Source organism: Phyllobates terribilis, unplaced genomic scaffold (assembly GCF_046119375.1).
Source record: "Phyllobates terribilis strain yellow unplaced genomic scaffold, ASM4611937v1 Scaffold_5__5_contigs__length_657084704, whole genome shotgun sequence".
Lineage (NCBI taxonomy): Eukaryota > Metazoa > Chordata > Amphibia > Anura > Dendrobatidae > Phyllobates > Phyllobates terribilis.
The window spans coordinates 601,632,554-601,646,599 of record NW_027362765.1 but is presented as its reverse complement, the minus strand read 5'-3'; the positions used below and the strand labels follow the sequence as shown (position 1 = coordinate 601,646,599).

Below are 14,046 nucleotides of genomic sequence, written 5' to 3'. Positions count from 1 at the left end.
ACAAAATACAAGGACTGACATCTAGTGGACAAGCAAGCATTGGAAATCTCATTGCTTTTTTTTTTTACATTTTCCTTACCGTCAAGGAAAGGGATAGAATCTGTGCTGATGGTGTCCAACCCTTGAAGTTCCTTACCATCTCGAGACCCACTCCGCTTGTGTTTATTTTTTCTACGAAAAAAAGACCGCCTAGCAGCGGCAGAGAGGGTTTTGGCAGCACCACCTTCATCCCGTACTTCAGAAACACTGAGGCGGCGGGAAAATTCTTGCTCCATCCTAAAAAAAATCAAATTAATACTTGAATGGCATGCACACCAGGAACACTTGCAAACAAAAGCCAAGAAATAATATAGAATGATTTAGAAGCATTTTGTTTCCTGGTGTACCTGAATGTACTATTTTTTCAGCTTATGTGCATTGTGATTAGCTTTGTTTAAGTGACTTGGACAGACAAAGAGAGAATCTGTGGAAATATATTTAAGGGGCACTACTAAAAGAAAAATGAAGAGCCAGAGTACTTAAAAAGTGTACACAGTATATATACACTGCTCAAAAAAAATAAAGGGAACACTAAAATAACACATCCTAGATCTGAATGAATGAAATATTCTCATTGAATACTTTGTTCTGTACAAAGTTGAATGTGCTGACAACAAAATCACACAAAAATCATCAATGGAAATCAAATTTATTAACCAATGGAGGCCTGGATTTGGAGTCACCCCCAAAATTAAAGTGGAAAAACACACTACAGGCTGATCCAACTTTGATGTAATGTCCTTAAAACAAGTCAAAATGAGGCTCAGTATTGTGTGTGGCCTCCACGTGCCTGTATGACCTCCCTACAACGCCTGGGCATGCTCCTGATGAGGGTGCGGATGGTCTCCTGTGGGATCTCCTCCCAGACCTGGACTAAAGCATCCGCCAACTCCTGGACAGTCTGTGGTGCAACGTGACGTTGGTGGATGGAGCGAGACATGATGTCCCAGATGTGCTCCATCGGATTCAAGTCTGGGGAACGGGCGGGCCAGACCATAGCTTCAATGCCTTCATCTTGCAGGAACTGCTGACACACTACAGCCACTTGAGTTCTGGCATTGTCCTACATTAGGAGGAACCCAGGGCCAACCACACCAGCATATGGTCTCACAAGGGGTCTGACGATCTCATCTCGGTACCTAATGGCAGTCCGGCTACCTCTGGCGAGCACATGGTGGGCTAAGAAATGCCATCCCACACCATTACTGACTCACTGCCAAACCGGTCATGCTGAAGGATGTTGCAAGCAGCAGATCGCTCACCACGGCGTCTCCAGACTCTGTCACGTCTGTCACATGTGCTCAGTGTGAACCTGCTTTCATTTGTGAAGAGCACAGGGCGCCAGTGGCGACTTGGCCAATCCTAGTGTTCTGTGGCAAATGCCAAGCGTCCTGCACAGTGTTGGGCTGTGAGCACATCGGGCCCTCATACCACCCTCATGGAGTCGGTTTCTAACCGTTTGTGCAGACACATGCACATTTGTGGCCTGCTGGAGGTCATTTCGCAGGGCTCTGGCAGTGCTCCTCCTTGCACAAAGGCGGAGGTAGCGGTCCTGCTGCTGGGTTGTTGCCCTCCTACGGCCCCTCCACGTCTCCTGGTGTACTGGCCTGTCTCCTGGTAGCGCCTCCAGCCTCTGGACACTACGCTGACAGACACAGCAAACCTTCTTGCCACACCTCACATTGATGTGCCATGCTGTATGTGCTGCACTACCTCAGCAACTTCTATGGGTTGTAGAGTCCGTCTCATGCTACCATGAGTGTGCACGCACAACCAACATTCAAAAGTGACCAAAATATCAACCAGAAAGCATTGGTACTGAGATGTCGTCTGTGGTCCCCACCTGCAGAACCACTCCTTTATTGATGGTCTCTTGATAATTGCCAATAATTTCCATCTATTGACTCTATTCCATTTGCACAACAGCTTGTGAAATTGATTGTCTTTGATTTACTTGGAATTATATTCTGTTGTTTAAGTGTTCCCTTTATTTTTTGAGCAGTGTGTGTGTATATTATATATATATATATATATATATATATATATATATATATATATATATATATATATATATATATATATATATAATATATATATAAAGTACAGACCAAAAGTTTGGACACACCTTCTCATTTAAATATTTTTCTGTATTTTCATGTCTTTGAAAATTGAACATTCACACTGAAGGCATCAAAACTATGAATTAACACATGTGGAATTATACACTTAACAAAAAAGTGTGAAACAACTGAACATATGTCTTACATTCTAGGTTCTTCAACGTAGCCACCTTTTGCTTTGATGACTGCTTTGCACACTCTTGGCATTCTCTTGGTGAGCTTCAAGGAGTAGTCACCTGGCAGGTTTAATAAGTGGGATTTCTTGCCTTATAAATGGGGTTGGGACCATCAGTTGTGTTGTGCAGAAGTCTGGTGGATACACAGCTGATAGTCCTACTGAATAGACTGTTAGAATTTGTATTATGGCAAGAAAAAAGCAGCTAAGTAAAGAAAAACGAGTGGCCATCATTACTTTAAGAAATGAAGGTCAGTCAGTGTGAAAAATTGGGCAAACTTTGAAAGTGTCCCCAAGTGCAGTTGCAAAAACCATCAAGAGCTACAAAGAAACTGGCTCACATGAGGACCGCCCCAGGAAAGGAAGACCAAGAGTCACCTCTGCTTCTGAGGATAAGTTTATCCGAGTCACCAGCCTCAGAAATCTCAGGTTAACAGCAGCTCAGATTAGAGACCAGGTCAATGACACACAGGGTTCTAGCAGCAGACACATCTCTACAACAACTGTTAAGAGGAGACTTTGTGCAGCAGGCCTTCATGGTAAAATAGCTGCTAGGAAACCACTGCTAAGGACAGGCAACAAGCAGAAGAGACTTGTTTGGGCTAAAGAACACAAGAAATGGACATTAGACCAGTGGAAATCTGTGCTTTGGTCTGATGAGTCCAAATTTGAGATCTTTGGTTCCAACCACCGTGTCTTTGTGCGACGCAGAAAAGGTGAACGGATGGACTCTACATGCCTGGTTCCCACCGTGAAGCATGGAGGAGGAGGTGTGATGGTGTGGGGGTGCTTTGCTGGTGACACCGTTGGGGATTTATTCAAATATGAAGGCATACTGAACCAGCATGGCTACCACAGCATCTTGCAGCGGCATGCTATTCCATCCGGTTTGCGTTTAGTTGGACCATCATTTATTTTTCAACAGGACAATGACCCCAAACACACCTCCAGGCTGTGTAAGGGCTATTTGACCAAGAAGTAGAGTGATGGGGTGCTACGCCAAATGACCTGGCCTCCACAGTCACCAGACCTAAACCCAATCGAGATGGTTTGGGATGAGCTGGACCGCAGAGTGAAGGCAAAAGGGCCAACAAGTGCTAAGCATCTCTGGGAACTCCTTCAAGATTGTTGGAAGACTATTTCCAGTGACTACCTCTTGAAGCTCGTCAAGAGAATGCCAAGAGTGTGCAGAACAGTCATCAAAGCAAAAGGTGGCTACTTTGAAGAACCTAGAATATAAGACATATTTTCAGTTGTTTCACACTTTTTTATTAAGTATATAATTCCACATGTGTTAATTCATAGTTTTGATGCCTTCAGTGTGAATGTACAATTTTCATAGTCATGAAAATACAGAAAAATCTTTAAATGAGGTGTGTCCAAACTTTTGGTCTGTACTGTATATATATATAATATATATTTATTGTACACTTAACACTGATTAAAAATCTAAACGCAACACCTTTGTTTTTGCTCTTATTTTTCATGTGCTCCTCTTGTGCATGGCAGAGCACGACAAGTCAACAGGCAACCCTGGCACAACAACCTCGCTAAACAGCTTCGACAAGCGTCCAGGGTTGTGGAGCAGCGTTGGAAGAAAACACATACTCAAGATGACTTCACTGCACTCAAACAAGCAACACTCGCATTCAAATCAGCACTCACCTCTGCAAACAGGCCTACTTCACAACCCTCATATCCTCCCTATCCTACAACCCCAAACAGCTATTCAACACTTTTAACTCTCTCCTCCGCCCTCCACTGCCCCCTCCGACCTTGCCCTATCTTGGATCTCCTCATATCTTTCTAAGAGCACATTTAGCATCTCCCACTCCCACACTACCCCCTCACCCCACCACCTCTCTGTTGGAGTCCCTCAAGGCTCTGTCCTAGGACCCCTACTCTTCTCAATCTATACCCTTGGCCTGAGACAGCTCATAAAATCCCATGGCTTCCAGTACCATCTGTACGCTGATGACACCCAGATCTACCTCTCTGGCCCAGATGTCACCTCTCTGCTGTCCAGAATCCCAGCATGTCTAACAGCCATATCCTTCTTCTCCTCCCGCTACCTCAAGCTCAATGTGGACAACACTGAACTCATTATCTTTCCCCCATCTCGCATATCTTTCCCACCTGATCTTTCTATCACAATAAATGACATCACTCTTTCTGCTGTACCGACAATCCGCTGCCTCGGAGTAACCCTTGACTCTGCCCAGTCCTTCAAACCCCACATCCAATCTCTTGCCACCTTCTGTCACCTCCAGCTCAAAAATATTTCCAGAATCCGTCCTTTCCTCAACCCTAAATCTACTAAACTGCTTGTGCATGCCCTCATCATCTCCAGCCTCGACTACTGCAACATCCTCCTCTATGGCCTACCTGCTAACACTCTTGCACCCCTCCAGTCCATCCTCAACTCTGCTGCACGACTTGTTCATCTCTCGCCTCGCTACTCCTCTGCTACCCCCCTTTGTAAATCCCTTCACTGGCTCCCATTTCCCCAGCGTATCCAGTTCAAACTACTAACACTGACCTACAAAGCCATCCATAACCTCTCTCCTCTGTACATCTCTGTACTAATCTCCCGATATATTCCTTCACGTAACCTCCGGTCCTCCCAAGACCTCCTTCTCTCCTCCACACTTATTCGTTCCTTACGCAATTGCCTCCAAGATTTCTCCCGAATATCCCCTGTCCTATGGAATTCTGTGCCTCAACACGTCATATTATCCACCACACCTGGATCCTTCAGACGGAACCTGAAAACTCATCTCTTCAAACAAGCTTACAGCCTGCCATGACCTTGCTGGCTGCCACCCCCAACAACACCGGAGCTACTGCAACCCCTCAACCTACTGTCTCCTCCCCCATTCCTGTAGAATGTAAGCCCGCAAGGGCAGGGTCCTCTTCCCTCCGTACTGTTCTATCATTGTTAGTTTGTTTACTGTAGGTGATATCTGTATTTGGTATGTAACCCCTTATCTACAGCGCCATGGAATCAATGGTGCTATATAAATTAATAATAATAATAATAATGTGCTGAACTCGAAGATCTAAGACTTTTTCTATGTACATAAACGGCCTTTTTCTCTCAAATATTGTTCACAAATTTGCCTAAATCTGTGTTAGTGAGCACTTCTCCTTTGCCGAGATAATCCATCCACCGCACAGGAGTGGCATATCAAGATGCTGATTAGACAGCATGGTTATTGGACAGATGAACCTAAAGCCCCCGTCACACTAAACGAGATCGCTAGCGAGATTGCTGCTGAGTCACAAGTTTTGTGACGCAACAGCGACCTTAGCAGCGATCTCGCTATGTTTGACACGTAGCAGCAACCAGGCCCCTGCTGTGAGATCGCTGGTCGTGTCGAAATGGCCTGGACCATTTTTTGATCGTTGAGGTCCCGTTGGGTAGCATGCATCGGTGTATTATCAACGACCTCGTTGGCGACTCAGAACTGAGACACATAGGCGTGCATTTGCGTTGCATCGTTATACAGGTCGCTACGGGTCGCCGCATCATTGCTGCATCGTTGGGAAGATCTGACTGTTTGACATCTCACCAGCGACCACATAGCGATGCAGCAACGATCCCCGCCAGGTTGTATAGTTGTCGGGATCGCTGTAGAGTCGCTAAGTGTGACGGTACCTTAAGGCTGGCCACAATAACAGGCTATGAGCGGTGGCTGTAAGCACGCCCTGGCACTTTGATTGACAGCCAACTTTGTAGTGCATCTTTGTAGGCCAGGCAGCATTGTAACGCTATGTATCTGCAGATTACCTCTATATACGCATGTAGATAGTGTTTTTGGAAGTGACAGCTTCCCTTTACATCTCATCAAGGATTATATTAATGATTTTCCTTGCTTTAATGTATGTGTTTCAGTAGTTTCAGAGAAACCTATCACATTAATGTTTGGAATATGCCAAAACAGATATTAAATACTATAGTAAGAAAGGCACATACAGTAAATGATTTACAAGCTTTGCAAATATTTTAATACTCACATATATTTGCTGGGAATCTGACCCCTTTCCAGTTTCTGTGCATTCTCATCGAGCTGCCAACCCATCCATGTACCAAAAGCTCCTTGAGGGAGTGTGTCATCCACATATAATATATCATCCTTCTTGAAACTCAACTCCTGGGAATGCTCAGCTTGTCGATCATAAAGTGCTCTGCAGGAAAACATGTTGTTATTGAATGGTAATGCTGCTTCTGTTCTCTTTTCCTAAACAATCTAATCATATATATGGTAGCACCATGCTTCATCTTGTAAAAACAGTGCTGAGAAGGGCAATCAGTGTGTTTACTTCAGTCACTAAGCACCACCACAGTGCCTCACTGATTGATGAGAGAAGCAAGGCTCCTCTGTACACTGTGCAGTGGACATTCTCGAATACTGTAGCTAAGGTCCATTTCACTTTAATGGGATATGGCCAATCCACAGTATACAGTATAGGGAGCCATTGCTGTTCACATCGGGCCACCACTGGAGCTGAAAACATCTGATCAGCAGAGGTGGAAGGTGTCAGACCGCCACAGATCTGATACCAATGACCTATCCTAAGAAAAGGCCATCTATATCCAAACAGACCAGTAGTAGTATTAGTACAAGTAGTAGTAGTAGTGCAACAACTTTTTTTTATTAGATTTGATTTTTTTTTTTTGTCATACCACCATCTACGTTTAAAAATAAATAAATCTTGCAATTTTCACATTGGCCACTATTCCTAACATTAGAGTCATACTTCCTGCTGTTTACGGAAGACTTTTCAGCAGTCTACAGTAGATAAGACAGAGCACGCCATTCACGAGAGGTGATGTCACAGCTCATTTATTCTCCTAAATTCACAACAACCTTTCCCCAGATCAGAGCATGAGCAAAAAATAGGTTTATACAATTCAATAGGGTCATAGCCAGTCTGCTTGTGTGTGAGAGTAATGTTAGGCCTAGTGAGCAAAACTGCAAGAGTTCTGATTTTATTTAAACATAGTGACATGAAAAATTGAAGAAAAAAAAAAACTAACAAACACAACCACAAAAAACAACATAACAAAAAATATGATTTCAACGATAGGCTATTTTCTGATGATACACGATTGCTGTAAGAACTTGAGAGGACTGAGCAGCAGTACAAGACAAAGCCTGTTACACATATGAACATCATTCTGCTTATTAGAAGAGGGCCATGACAATCATCAAACTGGTGGCATATTCTAAGTATAAGACATAAATGTTTATGTTCCTGAAAAGTTTTAGGTTCCAGGAGACTGACCTTATGTAAAACCCATCACCAGGCTGGTCTTTGATTTTGTGGAACTCATCCACTTTTTGCTGCACCTTCAATTTAACATTTTCTGTTGGTTTTAGCATCTCTAGATAGGCTTCCTCGGCTGTTTTGTTTCTCATGTCAACAGAGCCATACTAAGGAAGGAAACATTAAAAAAATAGTTGAGTAGAAAGATGGGCATAGGAAGGAAATGCCAAAAAATAATATACAAGTCCTCTCACACCTTTTTCTTATTTTTTATTACTTTTTTATAAATTTATTTGTCATTCGGGTTTTGGTTTAGTTCACTATTTCCACTCCTTTTTAATATTATTTTTATTATTTCTCTATTTAATGTTTTCAGTTATAGCACTGCATGGTTTCTTTTATCCAGATTTCTCTGCGTTGCTGGTACTCTGCACTGCATGTGCTTGCTGCCTTTCTACATCACGTGAGTTTATCAAAACATAAAATACGGCTACCTTTTTTGTCTGTTTCTTTTTATTTATTTTTTGTCCTTTTGCTGTGTTTTTTGCTTTTGACTTTAGTAAAGGGGCTCTCAAAACAATGAGGAACCTTGACATGGGTTTGGAGCCTGCGTATTTTGTCCAAAATATTGACCAATACCTCATGCATATTATATATATATATTACTGCCCATTTTTTTTATTTCAATGCAGGATACAGTCAGGCCCATCAATGTTGAGATAGTAAATTAGGGTGCCTTTCCCTGTGTGCACCCCACTTATATAGTACTAGACGGCCCGCCTGATCTAATAGTATGGGCATCACTAATAAGCTGTAAGCCAGACACTGTGCACTACATGTGTGTGACTGGCGCCCTATACAAGCCTTATCTCTGTGCAATTCTAATACTAGGCGACTGCCCCCTCCATGAATTGGTGATTGTGTGATTGGTTGTTTCATCAGTAGTTTGCACCTCCGGCCCTCCATGAATTGGTTGTTGTGTGAGTGATTGTTTCATCAATATTTTGTGTCTCCGCCTTTATCAAAGGGTACCTGCAGAATCCCATGGTGCATTACTTCTGTGACCTGTGTTGGTAAATTGGCTGATTTTTATTTTTTGTGTCATTTTGCAGTGTTTTTTTTCATGTGATTTTCTTGGTGAGTGTCCCTGATGCCGGCTCTAAGCGGCACCAATAATGAGTTACCTGTCTTTCTACTGGTGCAGACACTGATTAATCTCATTTATAAGGTCCCTCCTTTTTCCCCTCCACGTCAATCCTTGAGGAAGCGGCACACTAAATGCGTGTTTATTTAGTCAAACAAAGCAGTGTTTACTATAAATGCAGGCCTGTATTATAGACATCCGCTTACTGAATACATACTGTAGTATTTGACCATTTAATCATTGCTATATACTTTCACTTTATTATTGTAATCTGAAATCAATTATATATTTGATTCACCTTTTTCCATTGTATTTTTTATATTAATTAAGTATTTATTCATCTTTGCATATTTTTTATGGTGCATTAATTTCTTGTTTATCTTATATTTAGATAATTAGATGCACACAATACTGGCTTGGTTTATGCATTTATTATTAATTGTATTTATTTTTCCTGCGATCAGTTAGCAACCTCTCGCTCAGCTATGCCGTACACATTTTTAATCAAGTCTTCATATTATGCTGTGCTTGGTGTCTTTTGGAATTGATAAAATCATGATTATTGGTATAGTGTCTGATTTATCCATTCTTTCATCTTATGTGGAACATTTTAGATGATTGAAGCACCATCACAACATTAAAGGGAATTTGTCATTAGTTTTCATCAACCCATTTGAGAGGGGCAGAATGTAGGGGCCTGAATCCAGCGATTTGTCCCATATTGGGTTGCTTGCTGCATTTTGATAGAATCAGTTTTATCTGTTACAGATCTAGTGATTCTGTGAATGCTGATCTATGTATAACCTCCACACACCACTGATTAGCAGCTTTCTGACCATGCACAGTATAGAAAGAAATCTGAAAATCAGTGCTGTGGGTGGGTTATACAGAGCTCATGAATATGGAGGACTACGTGGCAGCAGGTTTCTTTACTAGCCCTCTAGTGATAATCTCCTGCTGATAAAATCTTATTTTCATCAAAACTACAACAAGTAGCCCAGAAAGGAATGATAGATACCCATTGAGATACAACAGATGCAGAGCAGAATTTACCATTGATATGGGAATAGAAGACAAACGGATATCAATCAGACCTCTGAAAGATAATCAAAAACATCTCTTAAGGTAATTAACCTCTCTAATGTGCTTGTGTCCTTTGACCAGATTTCTGTTAGAGGTCTCTCTTTTTCTCCATCCTCCAGTTTTAATCGCTTTTCGGCAGTTAAGTTTTTACAGTTGTTCACTAGAAAGCTCATTTTTAAAAAAAAAATGTATTCCAATCAATCAACAAACTCAATCTTTTCCACCACCGCTGAAAAGGAAGCAATCCAGATCCTAGAGGAGCTAGCTGACGAATCAGGAAACAGCAAGAGAGGTAAGTACCCCCAACAACTACTTCCTAGATCCAAAAAGGTCTGGTTATTCAAGAAATTCAACAGATCCCTGAAACAATCAAAAGGGATAACCTCAACAAGATAGAAAGGCAAGCCCTGAGAGTTCTTGAACACCTTATAGGGGTAGTTACAAAGCTGTCAGATAAGGAGGGAAATGTTGTCATCTGGCCAATAAAAGCATATGAAAAAGAAATGTTTAGAAAACTAAAAAATACTGATTGTTATTACAGATTGACATTAAACCGTCTATCAGGAATTCTCAGGAATGAACTACAGAAACTAGTATCTGACGTACTGGAACAAGGTGTCCTACTAACAAAGCAAATGGAAAGTCTTTGGATAGATGAGCCAAGTATGGCGGGCATTTACTTACTCCCTAAAATTCACAAAGATCCATTACTTCCACCAGGTAGGCCAATCGTTTCAGACATAAATAGCCTCTTTCCTCCAATGTATTTGACTCTTTTCTTTAACATGTGTTTTAGATTGTTTTTAATGTCTTTTCGCTGGTTTTATGTCCGTCTGTTTTTATTGTATATTCATTTTCTTTTTTCATATATCTTTATTTAGGTTGTCCTTGTAGTCTTGTTCTGACCTTTTCCCCTTTGATTGACAGCATTGCCCAAGAAAATAGCATTGTCACACTAGGCGTTTTTTATAACGTTCTTATATGGTGTAGAACTTGGTTTATCCATGTTTTCTATTATATATGCAATTTATTAACTAGCACTTTACTTTTTTGGATGCAGGGAATTAGGTGATATGTATTTATGATGCTTTGTGGGTGTTTATCTATTCATTACTGTCATTTATCATTTATTTATTTATTTTTTTACATTTTTTTATACACCCAATCTCCTTGCATCTAAATTTTCCAAGTATTAATTTTTATTTATTCCTTTTATCACCTTTATTAACATAACATAATATATTTATTATCCCATGAGAATTTTTTTCTTCTGCCCACACACTATATATCTTCAATCTTTGCAATGTATATTATATATTCAATATACCGTATTTTTCGGACTATAAGACGCACCTAGGTTTTAGAGGAAGAAAATAGAAAAAAAATGTAAGGAAAATATATGGTCACGATACACTGTTAAGGAGGAGCGGGTCTGCTGCTGACACTGGTATAGGGGTAATGTCCCCCAATTCTGATATCCTCCATCCCGGTAGATATGCCCCCCCTTCCTATTATACATGGCCTCCATCTCCATCCTGGTATGCATGGCACCCCTCATCCCTATCCTGGTATGCATGGCACCCCTCATCCCTATCCTGGTATGCATGGCACCCCTCATCCCTATCCTGGTATGCATGGCACCCCTCATCCCTATCCTGGAATGCATGGCACCCCTCATCCCTATCCTGGCATGCATGGCACCCTTCATCCCTATCCTGGTATGCATGGCACCCCTCATCCTTATCCTGGTATGCATGGCACCCCTCATCCTTATCCTGGTATGCATGGCTGCCCTCATCCTTATCCTGATATGCATGGCCCCCTCATCCTTATACTGGTATGTATGATCCCCCTCATCCTTATCCTGGTATGTATAGCCCCCTCATCCTTATCCTGGTATGCATGATCCCCCTCATCCTTATCCTGGTATGTATGGTACCCTCATCCTTATCCGGGTATGTATAGCCCCCTCATCCTTACCCAGGTATGTATGGCCCCCTCATCCTTATCCTGGTATGCATGATCCCCCTCATCCTTATCCTGGTATGTATGGTACCCTCATCCTTATCCTGGTATGTATGGCCCTCTCATCCTTATCCTAGTAAGCATGGTCCCCCTAATCCCCATCATGCTGCACATAAAAAAATAAACACTCCTACTCACCTCTCTTCTTTCTCCTCCAGCTCTTTAATAGCCGGCACACAGTGTAGCCGCAGCGCGGCTCCTGCTGCTGCCAGGCGATCGCGTGTGCCTGCTATTAAAGGGCATGAATATTCACCCCCACGTCCATGGGCGTGGAGAGGGGGTGAATATTCATGCCCTTTAATAGCGGGCACACGCGATCGCCGGCAGCAGCAGGAGCCGCGCTGCTGATACAATGTGTGCCACTATTAAGGACCATGAATATTCAGTGCTCCGCACGCCCATAGGCAGTGAATATTCATTTTCTTTAGCAGCGGGGACAGTGTAGGCTCAAGCTGTGCCCCGCTCCTCTGCCGCAACCGCTCCCCACACACAGTGTATGTATGTATATATATATATATATATATATATATATATATATATACACACACACACCCCCCCCCCACCCAGCAACATTCGGACTATAAGACGCATCCCCCATTTTCCTCCAAAATTTTGGAGGAAAAAAATGCGTCTTATAGTCTGAAAAATTCACTCATTTATATTTTTCTTATCATTCTTTGTGTCTATTAATTTCCTTTTTTTTCCCTAGGTTTACACTAATCACTTAATTTATACATATGTGTACAGTAGGGAAAAGAAGTATTTGATATAGTGCCAATTTTTCAAGTTTTCCCACCTACAAAGAATGGACAGCTCTGTAATTTTTATCGTAGGTACACTTCAACTGTGAGAGACAGAATCTTAAAAAAAAAAAATCACATTGTATGATTTTTACATAATTAATTTGCATTTTATTGCATGAAATAAGTATTTGATACAACCTCTCCACCATGGTCAAGACCAAAGATCTGTCTAAGGACACACAGGACAAAATTGTAGACCTGCACAAGGCTGGGATGGGCTACAGGACAAAAGGTAAGCAGTTTGGCAACAACTGTTAGCACAATTATTAGAAAATGGAAGAAACACAAGATGACTGTCAATCTTCGCTTCTGGATGATCCACAAGAGGCATGGGAGAAGGTCATGTGGTCAGATGAGACCAAAATATAACTTTTTGGGGTATCAACTCCACTCGCTGTGTTTGGAGGAAGAAGGATAAGTACAACCCCAAGAACACCGACCCAACCGTGAAGCATCACTTTGAGGGTGCTTTTCTGCAAAGGGGACAGGACGACTGCACCTTATTGAAGGGAAGATGGATGGCATTGTTAGAATCTATTTTGTTTTACTATCGGCCATCTTGTTGTGGTTTGCTGGCTTCTAATCTTTTCCTCTGGTGCTAGGTTTCTTGTTCACGTAATCTCTGCACTCTTTATTATTCAGCACCAGGCTCTCATTCCCCACTGGACATCAGTGTTGTAACGCTCGTGCTCTGGCTAAGTAGCCTTGTTAGTTCTTCTTGCTTTGGACTATTGTTATCCTGGGACTTCTTGTTCCACAAGTTTTGGTTTCCTTTAATTTTCGTTTCTGCAACTAACTTTTCTGTTAGGAGGTCTCCTGCTTTTGCTCCCAGTCCTTAGATCCTTTAGGAACCCCTTTCCCCTTCCTACAGGTCTTCGTTTGAGTTCAGTGCAGGAGTTTCGGTGGGGCTATTCATAAGGAATAGGGCACCCACCCCAGAGTAGGGTAAAGCTGAGTCTCAGTGCAGGGACAGCTTTTCCCTCCTATTCCTTAGTTCTAAGTTGTAGAACATAACAGGCATCATGTATCGCAAGATTTTGGCCAGCAACCTCCTACCCTCAGTAAGAGCATTGAAGATGGGTTGTGGCTGTGTCTTCCAGCAAGACATTGACCCAAAACACACAGCCAGGGCAACTAAGGAGTGTCTCCGTCATAAGCATTTAATTGTCCTGGAGTGGCCTGGCCAGTCTCCAGACCTGAACCCAATAGAAAATCTGTAGAGGTAGCTGAAACTCGATGTTTCCCAGCGACAGCCCCAAACCTGAATGATCTGGAGAACTGTATGGAGGCGTGGGCTAAAATCCCTGCTGCAGTGTGTGCAGACTTTGTCAAGAACTACAGGAAGTGTCTGACCTCTTTATTTGCAAACAAAGGTTTCTCTACCAA

General features: G+C 42.1%; 1 protein-coding gene across 4 annotated transcripts in view; it reads right to left on the bottom strand.

Moving 5' to 3' along the window:
• DLG5 (discs large MAGUK scaffold protein 5) overlaps nt 1–14,046 on the bottom strand; it is a 291,149-nt gene that overhangs the window by 20,686 nt on the left and 256,417 nt on the right. For all 4 annotated transcript variants that reach the window (XM_073686034.1, XM_073686036.1, XM_073686037.1 and 1 more), the window contains 3 exons: nt 7,624–7,772; nt 6,352–6,522; nt 80–276 (listed from right to left, as the gene is read on the bottom strand). In XM_073686034.1, coding sequence (XP_073542135.1) covers nt 80–276; nt 6,352–6,522; nt 7,624–7,772 — 517 coding nt within the window. The remainder of the gene's footprint in view (nt 1–79; nt 277–6,351; nt 6,523–7,623; nt 7,773–14,046) is intronic.